Below are 20,686 nucleotides of genomic sequence, written 5' to 3' on the forward strand. Positions count from 1 at the left end.
GGAAAGTAGTTGACACAGGGAGACCATGATAAACAGCTATCCTACAAAAAGAAAAGGAGTACTTGTGGCACCTTAGAGACTAACCAATTTATTTGAGCATAAGCTTTCATGAGCTACAGCTCACTTCATCAGATGCATACTGTGGAAAGTGTAGAAGATCTTTTTATACACACAAAGCATGAAAAAATACCTCCCCCCACCCCATTCTCCTGCTGGTAATAGCTTATCTAAAGTGATCACTCTCCTTACAATGTGTATGATAATCAAGTTGGGCCATTTCCAGCACAAATCCAGGTTCTCTTACCACCCCCACCACACAAACCCACTCTCCTGCTGGTAACCTATTTCCCCTTGTTTTTTCCTACCCCCCCTCCTCAGACGTTCTTGTTAAACCCTGGATTTGTGCTGGAAATGGCCCAACTTGATTATCATACACATTGTAAGGAGAGTGATCACTTTAGATAAGCTATTACCAGCAGGAGAGTGGGGTGGGGGAAGGTATTTTTTCATGCTTTGTGTATATAAAAAGATCTTCTACACTTTCCACAGTATGCATCCGATGAAGTGAGCTGTAGCTCATGAAAGCTTATGCTCAAATAAATTGGTTAGTCTCTAAGGTGCCATAAGTACTCCTTTTCTTTTTGCAAATACAGACTAACACGGCTGTTACTCTGAAAGCTATCCTACAGCTGCAGTTCCTGCCTACATCAGTTCACTAATGATAAAGTTTTCAGTTACATCTGATTTTATGAAAATATTTTTAAAACAATTTTTTTGAGGGGGAAATGCTTGCACTTCACTTATAGAAAGGATAAATGCTGCCGTAACTGACAAAACATTTCTGGTAAGAGAATGTGCATGGAATGTAACTTGTTCTCCAGAAGTGAGCTTTCTAGATAGTGATCTAATTAATAAGATACTCCAGACCAAGCAGTAATACTGATTAATGAAGACAATTAAAATATGTAATGAGACAAGGCGAGTGGATCAGCAGCATTTGACTTCAGACTATGTGGTAATGACAACTGAAGTGTTTAACTGGAACTAGCATCTGTGAACAACACCTGTAGCATATTTTTAGCCCAAAGCTAGTTTCTTTTAACTTGTCAGTCAAATGGGAGGTCTCATCTACCTTTTCCATATTTTATCATGGACCAAGCATGCTTTCTGCATAGATGGGATTATAAAATAGGCACTTAAAGTATCACTGATAATTGAAGAGGCTAATGAGGACAAATACAAATATCTGAAATTTTTGGCCAAGTGTTCACAACCTTATTAATTCCCTAACAGGATAACATTTTGGGGCAACCTGATTTGGCAGCAATTTGGAAGAGAAAAGGCCATCAATGCTCCCCATCACCTGCCTTACCCCTTTTTGATGCTCAAATTCCAAGCACAACAATCCCAGGTTAAAAAAACAAGGCCTTCTCAGAGCCTGATTTACTCTTGATGCCTATTATGGCCTACCGCCAGAACAGCCTACTGCCTGAGAAAGCCCTGGCTTTGTAGGATGGCTCAGGCTCACCCATAAGTTAACTTCTTCCCTTGAGAAAGACATCAACATGCCTGTCACAGAGAAAAGGAAGGTGTCTCCAAAAATCAAACAACTTCTGTTGTTTTGGGAGAATCAAACCAATGGCTATCCCATTGGAAAAAGAGGGTTTTGACTCCCCTGCTGCCAGAAACAACTGCTCAAAGTTGCAATCCTATGAAGCATATAAACATAACCCCAGTGCTCATTTGTCCTTTAATTTCCATTCCAACTGACAGCAGGAGTCCACAAGCTGTTCCATGAAATTCTTCCATGTCCATCACTATGTGTACAATTGCTGCAGTCCAGGTGACCTGTGGAAGTCACCAGCTGGAACTGCAATGAACACAAAATTTATTGATACCCTCCACCACTAACAACGAAGTTGGGAAGGCCAGAGCAGTGAAAGGCCCTCTTGTTTGCTTCGTTTGCTAATGTCAACTGCCCTGTGTCCCAGCTAATCAACCCAAACAACCTACTGAAGGGACCAGGACTACCTAATGAGAGCCCTCCTCTTAGAGATTCTACCCCATTGGCTCACTACTTCAACAGGACTACCCAGAAGGTATGCACCCCCTGCAATCTCACACTGACTGGTAAAGCCAGAATGCCTTATACTGCTGATCAAACCATACCCATATTGCAGGATCTCTCCACCACATTTGATAAATTTCAGTGGAATGCTGCTGTTGTCTTACATATAGGGGTTTAGCATTAATCAATACAATGGCTTCCTTGTCCTTCTGCCTGAAGGCAGAGGACTGCCCCCAGAGTCCTCACCTCTGAATCCTCTCCCCCAGCCCTTTTCTATTTAACACCTATATGAAGCTGTGAGACAACAGGAATGCATATGCTAGTAAAATGTAGCCACCACGCTGTTTCCTTCGAAGAAAATGCAAACACTATCTCCCAGCCATCCCACGGTCTAGGAGTCAACATTCACATGAAGACAAGCTTGTTAAAGCTAAACCTGGAAGAGATGGAGGTACTGCGGGGTGGAGAGAGGGAAACTTGAAGAACTTTCTACCATCATAACATCAGCCATTTAAGAGCTAGGTTGTCTGTAGCTTCAGGATCCTCAGACTTATCTTTGCTCTTCAATGCCTGAATAGCTACAGCTGGAAAAATATTCAACCAAGGCTTGCCCCCAAAACACTGCTTTCACAGAAGCTAAGCAAAGTATATTTATAAAATCATAGAACTGGAAGGGACCTCTAGAGGTCATCTAGTCCAGTCCCCTGCACTTAAGGCAGGACTAAGTATTATCTAGCTAGACCATCCCTGACAGGCGTTTATCGAACCTGCTCTTAAAAATCCCCAATAATGGAAATTCCACAAACTCCCTAGGCAATTTATTCCAGTGCTTAACCAGTCTGACAGCTAGGAAGTTTTTCCTAATGTCCAACCTAAACTGCCCTTGCTGCAATTTAAGCCCATTGCTTCTTGTCCTATCCTCAGAGGTTAAGAACAATAATTTTTCTCCCTCCTGCTTTTAAGTACTTGAAAACTTATGTCCCCTCTCCTCCAGACTAAACAAACCCAATGTTTTCAATCTGCCCTCATAGGTCATGTTTTCTAGACTTTGAATCATTTTTGTTGCTCTTCTCTGGCCTCTCCAATTTGTCCACATCTTTCCTGAAATGTGGTGCCCAGAACTGGACACAATACTCCAGTTGAGGCCTAATCAGCATGGAGTAGAGCGGAAGAATTACTTCTTGTGTCTTGCTTACAATACATCTCAGAATTATGTTTGCTTTTTTTGCAACAGCGTTACACTGACTCATATTTAGCTTGTGATCCACTATGACCCCTAGATCCCTTTCCACAGTACTCCTAGGCAGTCATTTCACATTTTGTATGTGTGCAACTGATTGTTCCTTCCTAAGTGGAGTACTTTGTATTTGTCCTTATTGAATGTCCTATTCGACTATTCCACATAGTTATATATTCACTTCATGTACATTAAACCACCAGGAGCATTTTTTCAAAAAAGCTAATAAAAATTAAAGGTTTTAAAGTCACTTTTGTATTCTGAGACAGTTTGAGTTAAGTACCTGTACCAACACAATTATTTTAGTCTGACAGATAGGAAAGGGGATAGCAAAAGAGATTTGAAGTAATAACTGAAAGTGTGTTGACTAATTTCAAAGTGAAATATATATTGCAAGCATAATGTTTTAATTTTCCTGCCAAATGGCTCAAGTCTAAAAATTAGATAGTCTAGACACTTAAAATAATTCATTTATTTTGTAATCATTGATTTATATATTATCCATAAGCCATTTTAATCAAATACATTTTAAGTTTCAAAGTGAAAAAATTGGTGCTTAAAAAGTAAGTATAACAAAACTGAGCAAGCTTTTACCAGACCTCTCATGTTCAGACCACGCTTTCTCCATACTGCACATGTACAAACATTTCAAAGCAGCCCTATCACCTATAATTAACTAAAAATATTTCTCTATAATAATTACAAAATTCTGAACTTTGGGAAACGCATAGAGTAAACAAATAGTAATTGCACATAAGAAATATGAGACAAAACTTTATATGAAACTTTTACATATGTTACCCAGAATCCTGAATTGTCTACATTGGGGATTAAACTGTGTTAACAGAAACTAACTCAAACAGTTTTAAGATTACATTGCATAAAGTGTTAAACCTATGCTAGTTTCCAAATGGTTCAGACAGGGATAAAACACTGCTTACCTGGCTCATATTTAAACTTGGTTCTGCTAAAATGATTTAATCCCCAGCATGCAAAAGGCAAGGAAAATACTAAAACTGTCAGCAAGTGTTGATTCGGGAGTGGAAGTTCATAATTTTTCTGAGTAAACTTCACAAAAATATGAAGTTGGCTTTTAAAAGCTGTTGAATAGTTTGTTTTGTTTAGTCTAACTCAGGCAGGACGTGAAGCATTTAATCACAGCATCCCTTAAAAAAAAAACACAACATTTATTTTTTTACAGGCCACATTCAGGTCACTAATATTTTTCAGACTACATAATATTGTGTTCTATTTCCCAAAATTAGTTATAAAACATACAAATTCAATTATGCACTATTTTGGATGACAAAATGAAAATTTTAATTACTTGTCAGATGCAGAATTCTGATAACTTATTAATCTCGGTGGAGAGTTTGAAATACCTGAAGGGGCTTTGCTTCCCTAATGAGCATTTTGTAAATTGATTTTGTATACTGTTCCGTTTGGATTAGTCTGAATTTGTTCAGCCTCATTTATTTGTATCTTCCCAAAACTTAAATTACTATTCAGCAGAATTTTTGTACTTGGTTGTTAGCCACTTTGAAAATTCAGGGACACATCCCATATTCTTGAGTTTAGGTGAAACAAGCTATTTTCGTATGCCCCAACACAGCTGTCCCAGAATTAAGATTTATATAATAAAACAAGTGCTAAAAAATAAGGTAGATCACATTCTACTGGAAGTGAATAAGCCGCATTAGGGGTATTTTTGTTGCTACAATTTTTTTTTTTAGTATAAATTAAAAACACATGAGTACTTTAGAGAAGTTACGCAATACCATTTCCTGGCACCATGTAATAGCTCAGCCAACTATTTGCATAAGCCAGACAACGTATGAAGCTCAACTTGTGATGGCATTTTATACTAGCAAATACTTCAGTTACCTGAAAAAGTATTAGGCTAGTACAGTATTTAAACAACCTGTCAAAATAATCATAGGGTTCTTTGTTTTTATTACATAGACACTTTTATATTATCTAAACAATTGAACTGAAGCAAATAAACTCTGTTTTATTAGACCAGCATTCAAACAAAAGAAAGAGAAGGCCAGGGACCAATAGTTAATATCTTTGAGCATACTAAAACACAGTAGTATGAATTAAACTGATTTGAACAAAAATAAGCCTATAGAAAGTGAGACATGATTGCTGGAAATGTAGAAATTTAGAATGCTAGTAATCTGATTGGGGAAGTTGGAGGTGTCCAAATTAAGGTGACATGTTATAGTATTTAAATAGGATTTATTTCACTGTTTGCAACTATCTTGAAGACACAGTCTTGTTAGAATTAATGAGATCACCTGTTGCTATAACTAATTTATATTATTGTTTAATTCTGCCACACTTAAGAGTCTTAGCATAGATTTTTGTTGCTTATGTCAGGTTTTGTTGGATTATTATAGAAAAGCAGTGAGAAAATACAAGATGAAAGGAGAGGTACTATGAAAAACTTAGCAAGGCAGGATATATTTAAAGGAGCAGACAGTCAATGTAAAAAAAATCTCAGAATTAAGTGCTTTAACATACTATTGTCAAAAGACCAAATTGCACTATAGTTTCTCTAATCTTTCAATTCAACTAAAAAAAAAATTTACTTTATGCATTTGATGGCACTGTGTGTAGTGCCAGTTTCCCCTAAGTACGTGGGTCTTTCACACAGGAATAATGGTGGGGCAGATTTTAAAAAACAGGAAAATGGCAAAACCACAAACTCTGGCAAGTGGTTCAAAAACAGATTTAGTAACAAACTATTTAATTTTTTAAAACTGACTAGATTTCACATTCATTGTGTCCATTTAAGCTACTAAATATTGTCAAATGTATATGCAAATTTATGTAGGAAATATCCTTAAACTAAGCAGTATTGTATCATATTATAACAAACAATTATTTGGGGGATTAAATCTAGAAAAAAAATGCTACAATGCTTTAACAAGCAAATTGCTGAGTATCTTTATCCGCACCCAACTTAAACTTCAGAACAGGCATTCATTATGGTAGACTTGGCAGAATTCAATTTTTATTTTTTATAATTTTGACCCATAATCTAAATGTTTATTTAAGCTTTTTTTTATTTTTATTGATTTAAATGTTCACAGTTGCAAGAAATTATTAGAGTTCAGACAATTTTTTAATGACAGATGCGGACATTCAAAAAGTTCAAACTTTATAACTGTTAATACACAAACTGTCAACATCACATGTCAAAACACACAATAAATATCCTTAAAAAAATTACATTCTAGTAAGTTCTCAAGCAGCATTTTTCTTACTCTGCCTATTTGTACATTTTGATGGAAATATTTTCTTATCTGTGCATATACGATGAAGTTGATGTTTACAGACATACCAATAAAAATCTAAACCTTCCAAGCCTACAGATGGTACAACTTTTAATTCAAAAACAATTATCCTCCAAATGCTAAAAAATTAAGATTGAGGATATTATATTTGACTTTTCAAAATTAGTAAGTTAAAAGATGTGATTTTCAAGAAAATTACACTTTTGAAAAAAAATTTAGAACTAAATAGGCTAACTTTTATTTTTATAAAATGAGGGCAATTAAAAGAGACTCACCTTGCAAAAGGAATATATGAGAGACTATACCTGAAAAAGGAGAGGAACAATAGTTAAAATTTGAGAGGTTTCATTTGTTTTCTACATATCAATTCAGTATTTTAGTCCAGAATTAACAAAAGCAGACTGGTATATTGAACCCTGTAACAGGATTACGTATTCAAATTACATCCACTTGAAAATAAAAGGATTCTGCAAGAACTAAGTGTACTGCCAAGAGATTCTGGTCTCCTTTTTTTCTTTGAATGTTGCTATGTAGTATATAACTTCCATTGAATACGAATTCCACTACAAAATGTAATATGGAGATTTACTATCACTTTAGGATTCTTAACTTTGGTTCCTGAAGACTGATTACTGAACTATATGAAACCTACAATCCTCCCAGAAATCAAGACAGCAAAGACATCATTGTCTGGTTTGAATAGAACAAAAGTAGTTTATGCAAATATGTACCTGGTGGTGTGTATAGTGCACACATAGCTGTAGAGTAAGACTACTTTATGGAATTTTGCTCTTATAACAACGTGTTCTGGCTTCCCTGAAGTGGTAGTTAGACCTGGCCTCAGGTTAGGGTCAGACCCGAACCACCACTTCCGGGAAGCCAGGACTGACACTAGGATGGTGAGAATGGAATCCAGCCTGTTCCTGCTCGGAGAGTACACTAATGTTAGCCACATCTGAAGCTGTCTGAGGTGCAGGCGTGCGTGCCACACCACATATGTACACGCTGCCATGTGACCTAGTAGACATAGATGCATCCGGGCTGTTATCAATGGGTGCACTAACACTTGGGCGATTAAGTCTGTCAGGGCTTTGAACCAGACATGAAATGGACATGAACAAGTACTCGAAGAAATTGTGTTTCATTCTCCTACTTGTCCTAATCAGACACTGGGATGGATTTGATATCAAAAGACCACAACTTTATTAACTTTTAGTTTTAGTTATAAGGCCCTAATCTCCACCAGTCCCCAATTACCTATTATTTACTTGGATCCAGTGCAACATTAAATGGTCTCCATAAAAACAACAAACTCTCAGGGTTCGCCCGCTTCAGCCTAACTCCTAAGCATTTAGCCTACTTCTGAATCCTCCTTCCCTCCCATGAGAGGGGACAAAAGGGTACATTTGAAAGCCATCTCTCCGCAGGAACTTACTGTCTCCCCTTTTTCCTCCAGACTAAGAGGGTTTACCAGTTAGCTCAGAGTTTTCTTTTGTTTATCTCTGGGAACTAGCCATTTTGACCCTCACCCTTGCACTGGACACCAAGCTTAGCCATACAGCCAAACCCAGTGCCCAATATCTGCCTCCCTTTGGTTCGGAGAACTTAAAGGTTGGACCACACATTGTCCAGTGTCTGATAAATGTTCCTGTATTTGAAATAGGGAAGATGCGCACACCATACCTGATTTTCATATAGGAAAATCACCACAGCCCAGATCCACAAAGGAACCTGCATATCTAAGTCCCAATTTTAGGCACTAATGTGATTCACAACCCCCACCCCATCCCGCACTGCACCTAAGCTTCATCTGTAAAAGTTCCCTAGGTGCTTAAGTTTCTGCCCCTGGGCACATGCACTGCTGCCTTGCTCTAACCATCCAGATGCCTATCCCCAGTGTGATCCACAAAGCCAGGGGAAAACAGGCATTTATCAACCTCTCTCATCCGTGGGACCCAATCCGGTATGTGTGTTCAGAGCATGCCTATCACATTGGTCCCCAGTCAAAATCCTGCCAAACGAAGAGGAGTAGGTGGTACCTTCCTTAACTTTTAGGCCAGTGCTTTGAAGGCTCATTTGGGATGTGGGAGAGCTGGGTTCAATTCCCTCACCTGATGGGAAGAAGAGACTTGAACGGGTTTTCCCCACCTCTCAGGAGAGTACCCTAACCACTGGGCTATAGGATATTCTGATGTGGCTCTCCATCAGCCTCTCTTAATTGAAGCTTGTGCACTTTAGATACATAAATATTTAAAACAGTCATTAGAGCAAGGGGACTGGACCCTAGGTGTTCCACCTCTCAGGTGGGCACCCTACTCATCAGGATATAGAGTCACTCACTCTCAGACCCAGTGAATTAAGGATCACATTTTCTAGCATATATCTAAAGCTATCAGACATTTGTCCGCAAGATAATTTGAGCTCAATCCTGCCAAACTGCACATACACAACACAATTTAGAGCAATATGTGACTTGGAAAGAATTTGGCCCTATCTTTTTTCATATGTACCTCTTAATTACATGTCAAGGTTATATGGCAAGTGATAAACAATTCAAGATAAATTTTAAAAAAGGCTTACCAGGTCATTGCTAGGAACTGGAGTACGCAGAATAGCAGGGCCAAACCTTTCTTACCCCACTAAAACAAAAGAAAAATTGCAGATTAAAATTGATTTGTACAAAATTATTTAATTTAGTAACTAAAATTACTAGCCTACTCAATCCAGTTCACTCCAAAACCTTAGCTGATCCATGATGGTCAATCTCCTTATTTATGAAGGTTTAGGAGCTTAAACAGATCTCCTTCTCCTTTGCAATAACCATAATCAATTGTTAGACTATCATTCCAACTGAAGAGAGCTAATTAGCATCTTTGCAACTTAAGTCTTCCCTAGTTATGAAACTCTTCAGAACAAAGAATTCCAACTACCAACTACTATCTCCTTCATATTCACTATCCATATTTGATCTGTGCAACATTACAGTGTATGTTCTTTTCAGATACATGTTTACCTTCACCCTTGTATTGACACTTGAATTACAAAAGCATAGATCTGAGGTGGCTGAAGATACTTTTATACAAAAGTTTATCATTTCTGTTTTCCTTTACTCATTTTAAGATCTTATGTTCTGCAACTCCTTTCCCACAATATGCAGTTGTAAGAGTGCTCTTGCTCTGTAGCAGAGATGCTCAATGCCATCCACCAACTAAATGCAATTCAAACACCAATGTTGCACACTTCCATTAAAAGTGGAATTTGTTTAAATGATTCATAAGAACATAAGAATGGCCCTACTGGGTCAGACCAAAGGTCCATCTAGCCCAGTATCCCGTCTTCCAACAGTGGCCAGTGTCAGGTGCCCGAGAGGCAATGAACAGAACAGGTGATCATCAAGTGATCCATCCCATCGCTCATTCCCAGCTTCTGGCAAACAGAGGCTAGGTACACCACTCCTGCCCAAGGTCATCTATCCCTCTGACTTCATTGAGCTTTAATGAGACAATCCCAGAACCGCTCTTAAACATTAGATGAACCACAGAGTGTTACCACAGCCAAAAATCTAGGCAAACCAGCTTGCTCTTAAAAGGGACAGAGGATTTGAGTTAATATCACTTACCCAGAATACAGCACACAGAGTCAATATCAAACACAACTGAGGAAAAAGAAAAACCAATGGGTATAGTGTGCAAATATCCAATCAAGCAAATAGTTGACATGTTCTCAATAAATCATCAGCGTTTTCATATGCACCATTGGTAATAAGGAAATCCATAGGCTTTTCTATAGCATCAGTCTGAACTTAATCCTGAGAATTAATGCCAAAAACAGTGTCACTGTGAATCTAGAATTCACAATACCCATCTTCTGACAAGACAGACACTAGCATTATGATGGACAATCCACTGTTAAAAACATCCATTCACAATTATTGTATTTGGCAAATACAGACTTGGTTTCTGCCAATGTTTTTGTCTCCCAGTAATAGTGAGACGAGGCCCACTAGGGAGCAGCTGTTTTGTATTCAATAAAAAAAGCTTAGATGAAACTTTATTCAAGCTACTCATGTGGCTCTTTGTTATTTCCTATCAGTTGTCAGTTTGCATTTTAATAGGACAAAGGAGGATGCCAAGTATATTTAGCTTCAGTATCTTGTAATATGATTCCAAATAGCGTAAGGGCCAAATTTATGAACAGAGTAATTTGTTTTTCTAATTAAAATCAAAAGATTTGCAATTGTAAGTACAGTGTCGTTAATTGAAAAGTAGGATTTCCCTTCAGGGCAGAGTATGGGCCATGAAGAGCCTAAAGTATCTTGCTAGAAATACTGTCAATCTCTGTAATGTATAGTTTTTCCTGCATGTTTTACACATTTATGCTTTCCAACTACCCTTTCTTCATGATACAGCTTTCCTTGGTGTAACATTGCAATTAAGTGATTAAAAATGAAATGGTTTATAATCCCAGATTAGTCACAGAATTTATCTAGTAGAAAATGCAGAAATATACAGTTAACCATTGCCTTGGGATCCTTATCCAACTACATTTCCCCTAATCTGATTTCTGTCCTCTTCACTCCACTGAAACTGTGCTCAAAGTTTCTAAGAGCTTGTCTACATGAATACTTGGCTCCTGGCAAACTGGAATGTAAACTGACCCCAGAGCTGACCCTTGGGTATGGCAAATCATGGCAACTGCTCGGGGCCCCATGCTTTGAGGAGGCCCCGCGCTTCAGTGTGCATCTGTAGTGCGGGACCAGGCGCCAGCTTTTCAAACTGCCGAGGGGTACTCGGCCCTAGGCTCTTCCCCAGGCCCTGCCCCCACTTCACCCCTTCCCCCAAGGCCCCATCCCACCCAGTTCTGCCCCCTTTCCTGAGCCCGCCACATCCCCCCTCCTTCTCAGCCTCTCTGAACACCATGAAACAGCTGTTTGTCATGGGTGGGAGGCACAGGGAGGGAAGGGGAGGTGCTAATCCATGGGGCCGCTAGCGGGTGCTCAGCACCCACCAGCCCTGGAGCACCCACAGAGTCAGAGCCGATAGGCTGACCCGGGGGGGGGGGGGCGCGATGGGGTTAGAGTGCGGGAGGGCACTAGGCCGGTGTAGGCATCAGCAGAGGTTACTGTGCCTGCTCAGTACAACCTAGATAGGAAATTCTGCCAGGGAGCCGTGTGTGTCACTACACTGGCCCAGGCAGGGGGAGAGAGCGTCCAGGCGGATGTGTCCCGGACCCCACTACCCCTGTAGGGACGGCCCTGGCCGACCCCATACTAGCCTGCTGCACACTAAGTATCCATAAAAAGAAAAGGAGGACTTGTGGCACTTTAGAGACTAACCAATTTATTTGAGCATGAGCTTTCGTGAGCTACCGCTCACTGCATCGGATGCATGCTGGCCGCCGGCGGAGATCAGAAGGCCATGCCTGCAATAACAGATCCGGTGGTCGTCGACCACAAGCTGCCAGAACACGTCCTCGAGTTACTGAACGAATGGGAGAGGCCAGCTCCCAAAGCGGTCTACCCAAACCCTTGCAATTGGAGAGATGCGGAATTCTCCAACTGGGAAAACCTACCATGCCAAGGCAGTGGGGTCTCTCATTTCGGAAACGACCCAATCAGCAATGACTGGCTGAAACACCATCCTGGGTTCTCCGAACGTCAATTCCTTACGGCCCTAAAACTGAGAGCGAATGTGTATCCCACCAGGAAATACCTAGGGCGTGGCAAAAACAACCACAACGTACAATGCAGGCATTGTAATGCCTCGTATGAATCGCTTTCTCATATTCTGGGACAATGTCCGGCAGTGCAAAGTGCACGTATCCTCAGGCACAACAAGTTATGCGGAATACTCGCGAGAGAAGCCCGCAAACTTAAGTGGATTACGTATCAAGAACCACACCTGCACACTGCCAAGAATGAACTACGAAAACCAGATCTTGTTTTTGTCAAAGATGGAACAGCCCTGGTTGTCGATGTCACAGTTCGCTTCGAATACAAGGACAAAACTTTCTCTGATGCGGCGGCCAAGAAAGTCCGACACTATGCGTCTCTGACTACCGAAGTCAGAAAACTCACGGGAGCCACTAAGGTCAAGTTTTTTGGCTTCCCCTGGGTGCAAGAGGAAAGTGGCCCAAAATCAACAAGCAAGTCCTCTCGGCCCTCGGTCTCTCAGAGTCCACGCAAGGAAGAGCTGCAAAACTCTTCAGCCGTAGGGCTCTCCTGTACTCCACGGACATTCTCAACACCTTTGCAGGTATAGGTAAGGAACCTCAAACCTGCTGAAGCCAAGCCCGAAGGGACCTCCCAGGCGACATGTGGGAATCTCGTAATGATTACATCAAATAATAATTCATGACCGCGATCACTGGACAGGACAAACTGGCTTGGATGGGCCACCCGGGGTTAGGAACACCCCAAATAACCCGAAAAAGAAACCCGCGTGGGTTTGTAAAATAGCCAAATGCCTCGTCATCTAATTAGTGACACGCATGAATGGATGAACGAGATTCCCACTGTCCCTACCTACTATCTAGCGAAACCACAGCCAAGGGAACGGGCTTGGCAGAATCAGCGGGGAAAGAAGACCCTGTTGAGCTTTATGCATCCGATGAAGTGAGCTGTAGCTCACGAAAGCTCATGCTCAAATAAATTGGTTAGTCTCTAAGGTGCCACAAGTACTCCTTTTCTTTTTGCGAATACAGACTAACACGGCTGTTACTCTGAAACTAAGTATCCATGTAAGCCATGCTGCCATGCACTAACAGTTCCCTAAAGCATTTTAATCTACTCCCGTTTAAAAACTGGATAGATTAAAGTTCATGGGGGAACTTCTAGTGCACGGCAACAGGGTCCACATGGACACTTAGTGTGTGGCAGAATAGTGTGGGGTAGATTTGTATCCCATCTTGCAGCAAATTAAGTGTTCATGTAGACAAGCCCTATGTGGCCTCTATGGAACAAATAACGTGTACGTAGTCAAGGTGATGATTGCAATGCTTCCATTTTCCTCACTTTTTTTGTCCCATTTTAAATTCTTTGGGACAAAAAGACTATCTTCCTGTGCAAATGTACAATGCAGAGCACATTGAGAGCTACTGCAACATAAAGAACATTAAAAAAATATTAAAATAACTAAGGTTGCGAAGTCTAGCATTCAAAAGTTAGGAAATTCCAGAATTAAGGTGGTCTGTGCAGCCTTAATTTGGCCCGTGTGCATATGCATTACGACAGTCTTTAATTACATGATCACATGCTTTTCCCCCCTATAGGAAATCTGCCTCATTCAGTGTACAGAATGCATTTTGCTCACTTAAAAGAGCAGGTATGCAATATTTTGTTTTAACCTCATAGTTCAGTATGTGGCCCCAGGCCTTATTTACTGTACTTTTCTAACTCTGCTCTGATGACAGAATTATTAATCTCCTGATGGGCCTTTCTATGGCATTCATCATTATACAGAGTGCTTCACAAATACTAATGAATTGATTTTCACAAAACCTTGTGAGATGATTGGGTATTATCCCCATATTACAGCTGTGGAACTGAGGCACAGATAAATTAAGGTCCAAAGTATCCACTAATTTTGGGTGCCCAATTTGAGACACCTAGGACCTGTTTTTTCCAGAGTCTTAGCATTAGATAGCACTTTATGTTCAAAACATAGTTGCCACTGACTTCAGCTGAAGTGCTCAGCACTTCTGAAACTCAGACCCTAGGGCTTTAAGTCAGGCCCCGAGAACACTCAATTAGTGCCCACGTGTGAAAGGGTTATTTTTTAAGCAATCAGCCCAGCATCACAGAGGAACTCTGTGGCAGGGTCAGAATCTAGAGCTGACCAGACACTGGAATTCCCATTCCATTGGGAGTGGGGAGCCTCCCCTATCCCAAACATTTAAAAATGTAACAACTGAAATTTCCTGCAGACTGAGAACTCTGATATTTTGCTTCAACTTTTTTGAAACTATATTTCATTTTGACCTTTTTGAAAGGTCTGAGGCTCCCCAAGCTGCCCAGGCCCTAGCAGCTCACCAGGCAGGGAACCAGACAGCACGTGGAGACAGGTGTCCCAGGCTGCCAAGCAGCTGGGAACTATTTTCCCCTGGAAAAATTTGATATAGCAGAAAAAGTGAATTTTCCATCAGAATATCATTGACAAAGTTCTCAATCAGCTCTAATAGAATCCAATTATCTAGGGCTGCATTCAACTGCCTTAACCATGAAGCCATCTTTTTCCTTCTTTCAATCTCCTGACTCATTCACTACACACTTTCCAACTGCTGCAACAAAGAAAGTATGGGTCCTATAGACAGCAGCATCTTTTTCTACACAACATTGCTTCAGCCCCAGAGCAGGTCCACCTGGTGCAATGAATGAGACAGAGATCAAGAGGGAAAAAAATAGTATGATCATGTACTTCAAGACTGCATAGTGCATGTGCACTAGGGCAGTGGTTCTCAAACTTTAGCAAACTGAGGACCCCCATTTTGATTTAAAATTTTTTTGAGAACCCCCCGCCCCCAAGTCCCTCTGCTCAGCCATTGCCCCGCCCCCTTTCCGGGGCCTGCCCCTGTCCTACCCCTTCTCCAAGGCCCCGCCCCTGCTCACTCCACCCTCCCTCCATTACTCCCTCTTTCCCACCCTCACTCACTTTCATCAGGCTGGGGCGGGGGGTGTGGCTTCTGGGAGGGAGTTTGGGTGCAGGAGGGGTGCGACACTTACCTTGGTACGCTCCCAAAAGTGACTGGCACATCCCTCTGGCTGCGGCTCTTAGGTGGGTGGAGGGGCACGGGGTCTCTGCACGCTGCCCCTGCACACAGGCGCTGCCCCTGCAGCTCCCATTGGCCGAAGTTCCGGGCCAATGGGAGCTGCAGGGGCAGCGCCTGTGTGCAGGGGCAGTGTGCGGAGACCCCCTGACCCCACCCCAGGGGCTGCAGGGACATGCCCGCCGTTTCTGGGAGTGGCAGAGAGCCAGGAGAGGTAAGCCTGCTCCCCAGCATGCTGGAGTCGTGCCTGGGAGATAGGGGGAAGAGTTTCTGAGTGGGGCCTGTGGACCCCCTGGAGTCCCCTGGGGTCTGTGGACCACAGTTTGAGAAACACTGCGCTAGGAACCTGATCTAAGGTTACATGGACAACTTTAATCCTGGCATTTCCTAACTTTTGACTTTGCAACTGTTTTGGGTGTATACTTTCTTGGTTTTTTTAAAAAAGCCAACAGAAAAAAATTCTATCATGTGACATCATATTTACACCCATATGGGTCATGAGCAGAACTGGAACCTTTAGTTCTACTACACAGACGTTTGCCACTTGTGCTGGTGGGTTGTTATCCACTATGTGGACCAGCAGACTGAAAGGGGGGCGGGGGGGAGGGGGAGAAGAGATGAGACTGCCAGTGAGTTTCACAGATATTTGCTGACAGTAGAGGAATGGTGAAACTCAAGACTCGAGTTCCATTCCGGGTGCTGGAAGGGAGTGTGCTCTAGTTGGGCCCTGGAGGCTTAGCCCTTTCTGCCCAGTCCCCTCCATCCTGTCCCAGTCCTGTCTCTTCCCCACCCTGGCTTTTCAATCCCAGTTCCAGTCTCCCTGCCTAGCCATTGCCAGGTCCATCCCCCACTCTGATCCACCACAGCTTCTTGTCCCAGTCTTTCTGCCCAGCCAGACCCAGTTCTCCTATATCCTGACTCATCAGATATGTTTCCCATCACCTTGCAGTGTGGCTTTCATCCCCTTTGCATTATATTGGGGAGCTCCCTCCTCTATACCTCCTGAGCCTAGCAGAGGGCACTGAGAGCACAGGAGCAGCTCTCTTCTCTTAGTTCCAGTGCCCTGCACAGCCTGGACTGCTGTAGCTCAGAGCTACAAATGAGAGAAATTTCTGCTCAGCCCCAGGCTGAATTTAGCAATGATGCTCTAGCAAGTCTCCACTGACCACAAGCAATGTGAGATTTCTCAAAGGTTTATAACCAGGCCAAATTGGGGGCAGGTGTATTTTCACACGGATGGCAAAAAGCATACCTTGACACAAAGGAAACCTGCCAAAATTTCAGGTACCTACTCCAGCACATGCAGGCACTAAAGACTTTCAAAGGAAAGAAAAAAAATACTGTTTTTTTAAAAAAACAGGAGACCCCAAAAAAACAAAAACAAAAAACCCCCACACCATATTTTTCCTAGCCTCAGTCTCAAACAGCTGAACTGTTTTAGGTGAAGTTTTCAGCCTGAGGTTCACACCTGGCATGGAAAATTTCAGCCATAATGATTTAAGTTTGGCAAAATTTATGAGCAACTGAAAATAGACTCTTATAATGAGAAATGTCACGCAATGTTAAAAGATGGTGTTACCAGTCCAGCACATAATAATCCAATAAAAACTTAATGTGCATCCAGGCAATACCTTTTTCTGGCCAAAGCCTCAGATTTGCTTCCTTCCCCACCCGCCATGCAGTAAGATTTTAAAGTTAAAAATATTAGTAAATGTAGTTTACCAGCATAACAATTGTAGCAATTAATCTTGTTGGCTCAAACATTTTTTTCAGCTGCTTCACAGGCCCCATCAAGAAACACGTACTAACGAAATAAGGAAGAAACAGTAAGGCACATTCAAATAATCTTTGCAAGAAATCAATATAGGTAACTTATAGAGCTATCCAATATTTAAACTAGAGAAAGGCATCACCCTTCAACAACAGCAACTGATCAGGTCAAAGATTAATACTCTTTATACATTTGTCCTGGGAATCAGCCTACATGTGTATCTGCTATGTGCTCCGCATTTCCTTCCAAAATATTCCTAGATTTATCATAGGGACACCAGTTTAAGTCTAGTCAATCTAGGACTGTCTCAAAATGAAATTCACCAGAATTGAGGAAACCTTGAAGGATTTTAAGTAGGAAGATTTGTCAGGTTGAGTATGACCAATGCCAAACCTGTACAGAACTTAGATTTTCATTTAAAAATAAAAAAAAAGTTTCTGGCCCTACCAGTTGCAAAAAACCCCTCAAGCCTCAACTGAGCTGCCAGGCAGTGAAAGTATCTGCTGCTATTACACAGTCAAACCTGCAGGGGAACTCCATTCTTAATCTGGTGCTGAGATCAAGCATAAAGTAGAGGAACACCTGCAGCAGCCCTTGCTGAATCCTCCAGCCTTACACTACCCTGTGCCTAACTGAAAGGGAATGAAGGTCAGCAGCTCTTCTGTTCCCCTCCTCCTTAGGCCAGGTCTGCTCCTTCCTCATGTTGTCTGGCAAAGAACAGGCTCAGAATAATCCTGTTCTGCCACACTGCAGCTGGACTCAGCCTTCTCCTCCTAGATATAGGCAGGAAACAAGATATCCAAGATCCTTATCCTACTCCAGAGAGGGGCCAAAGATTTCATCTGCTCCAATAGCCCCTCCCTAAACGAGAGTGGTGTTAGAAAAGAATGCCCTACCCCTCCCTGGAAAAATGAGGTCATGGGACTTGTATGTTGAGTTGCCAGGACAAGTAGTGAGGTATCTTCTATCTACAGAAGACATGAGATCTGAAATAGAGGTACTGAAGACTGCATGAATGTACTGAGATTTCACTGGAGCAAAGAGAAGAGCAGATAAAAGAAGGAAAAAAACCCTGAAGAACTGGTGGGAAGAGAACTGATGTGGTGGGGGTGAATGGCAAATTGAGTGGTGTCAGAACTGAGAGTGACTCTGGATGTCTAAGACAGTCCAGGTTATTTAGCAAGCAAACAGCATGGGGTATTTGTGAGGAACAGGCATGGTGACTCATGTGAGCATATATCCAGAGATATGAGAATGAATCCAGGGACCGTGATGGAAGAAAGGGCCCTTCTCATCTGCAAGAGAATCAAGTCCTAGGTAAGTGTGTTTCCAATATGGGGTTTTGGGGGAAAAGAGGTAGATTGAACGTGTTGATTATTGGAATGACAGGCAAGAAGATTTTAGCACAAGATGGTAACTAAAAAATATAACCCCAAACAGCCTTGTAAAATTGTCTAAAGCAACTTGAGACTACATGTGCCCTTGCGTCCCCCTTGCCAATTTACAGTTTGCATTACATCTTCCCCATGTTTTAAATGTTTCTCACCCTTTCTGCTCTGTGAAAGTGCCATACAAAGAGAAAGTAAAAATACAGAGTAAACTGAGAAAAAGACAAGCAAATTTCCTCTTAATCTAAGGTACTGCTTTAAGAGAGCAGTAAGAGCACAGATAAGATTTTTAATTTGTCAGTGTTCTTTAAAAGAAATGAAGGAATCCTGGAATTCATTCATCTTGGTTCACAGGGAATTAGTATTACTCATGAGGGTTAGCAGCAGACAAATGGCTAATTTAATTTGGAGCACTGAAAATATATTCTGAGGCAATGAGACAAACCATATTTCCTCTTCTGTAGGAAGAGACACAAGAAATTAAGTACACGAGGTGGGGGGGAGAGGGGGGGAGAATCAGTTTTACCTACATCCAATGTGAAAGAAACATCAGCATTTTTAATATATAGAATCGATAGCATAACTCAGGGGTCGGCAACCTTTCAGAAGTGGTGTGCTAACTCTTCATTTATTCACTTTAATTTAAAGTTTCGCGTACCAGTAATACATTTTAACGTTTTTTAGAAGATCTCTCTATAAGTCTATATATTATATAACTAAACTATTGTCGTATGTAACGTAAACAAGGTTTTCAAAATGTTTAAGAAGCTTCATTTAAAATTAAATTAAAATGCTGATCTTACGCCGCTGGCCTGCTCAGCCCGCTGACCGCCTGGGATTCCGTTCACCTAGGCCGGCAGCAGGCTGAGCGGGGCCAGCGGCCAGGACCCCAGGCCGGCAGCGGGCTGAGCGGGGCCAGCCCGCTGCTGGTCTGGGGTTCCATCCATTGGCTCCTGCCAGCCAGGGTGCCGGCTGCTGGCCCTGCTCAGCCTGTTGCTGGTCTGCGGTCCTGGCCCTGTGCACATAGAGTGGGTACCTACCTTCTCCTTGGTTCTAGCCCATTCTCTTCCTCTCTCTCTGCCCTGAGCTGAGGGTGGGAGTGCACTGAGCACAGGGCTGGGGTGAAGGAGCAGGCTGGGGGTTGGGGTGTAGGGTCTGGCCAGGAGCTAGAATGAGGGAGGGGGCTCAGGGTTGGAGCAGGAGGTTTGGGTGTGGAGTGCTTACCTGGGCAGCTCCCATTTGGTGCAAGAGGTGCAGGTAGGAATGTGGGGGGGGTGCAGGAGCTCCCGTTTGGTGCTCAGGGTGGGAGTAAGAATGTGGGGGGTGCTAGAGTCAGGGCAGGGTGCAGGGTGTGTGTGAGGAGGGTGTGGGCAGGCTGGGTATACGTGGGAGGTGCTGGAGTAAAGGCTGGGGTCGTGGGGGGTATAGGGGTCAGGACAGGAGGCTGGGGTGTGAGGGGGGTGCAGGAGTCAGGGCAGGGGGCTGAGGGTGTGGGCTAGGGTCGTGGGGATGTTCCCAGCCCCCTGCCCAGAGTGTCTCACGGTAGTGAGCTGGAGGGAATATGCCCTGAGTCTACCCCCTTCCCCAAGGCCCCGTCCCCACCTCTTCTCTGCCTCCTCCCCGGAGCAGCGAGTGCACTGCGGCTCCACTTCTCCCCCTCCATCAGCTGATCTCAGCAGGGAGAGAGAGGAGGAGGGGCAGGAACCCAGCACACTGGGGGAAGAGGCAGGGGAGGGGGGACCTTGCCTGCCCTGCAGTAGCAGCCAGCAGGACCAAGCTTCTTCACCCTGCCCCCACGAGGGGGGGAGGGAGGGAAGGGGCACGGAGAAGAGCGGGCTGGGGCAGGCAGGATTTTTAATGGCCCACTGCTGCCTGCCGGGGTCCCGGCAGGTAGCAGCGAGCCATAGGTTGCTGACCCCTAGTATAACTTATACAAAAGGAGAGAACTGATCTCTTTTATTAAGAGTTGCAGTTAATTTGTCTAGCTCATCTCTTTCAGTATCAACTGATGGATGAAAACATTTTTTGTTTAAAAAAAATCACTGTTTGTATTTCTATAGCACCTTAGAGTACCTCAAATTATTTAACATTAATCTCACAATGTAATGTGAGATACAGTGGATGACTACTGCCTTCCACTGCATTGCCAGATGGGGA

The 20,686-nt window shown here is 42.6% G+C and overlaps 1 protein-coding gene across 2 annotated transcripts in view; it reads right to left on the reverse strand.

Moving 5' to 3' along the window:
* Positions 1-3,762: 3,762 nt before the first annotated feature.
* SFT2D1 (SFT2 domain containing 1) overlaps positions 3,763-20,686 on the reverse strand; it is a 46,266-nt gene continuing 29,342 nt past the window's right edge. For both annotated transcript variants that reach the window (XM_073337896.1, XM_073337897.1), the window contains 5 exons: positions 17,093-17,174; positions 10,227-10,262; positions 9,188-9,246; positions 6,883-6,912; positions 3,763-4,471 (listed from right to left, as the gene is read on the reverse strand). In XM_073337896.1, the coding sequence (XP_073193997.1) occupies positions 4,432-4,471; positions 6,883-6,912; positions 9,188-9,246; positions 10,227-10,262; positions 17,093-17,174 (247 nt within the window). In that variant the 3' untranslated portion in view covers positions 3,763-4,431. The remainder of the gene's footprint in view (positions 4,472-6,882; positions 6,913-9,187; positions 9,247-10,226; positions 10,263-17,092; positions 17,175-20,686) is intronic.

The sequence above is a fragment of the Lepidochelys kempii genome, chromosome 3 (genome assembly GCF_965140285.1).
Source record: "Lepidochelys kempii isolate rLepKem1 chromosome 3, rLepKem1.hap1, whole genome shotgun sequence".
In the NCBI taxonomy this organism is placed as follows: Eukaryota; Metazoa; Chordata; order Testudines; family Cheloniidae; genus Lepidochelys; species Lepidochelys kempii.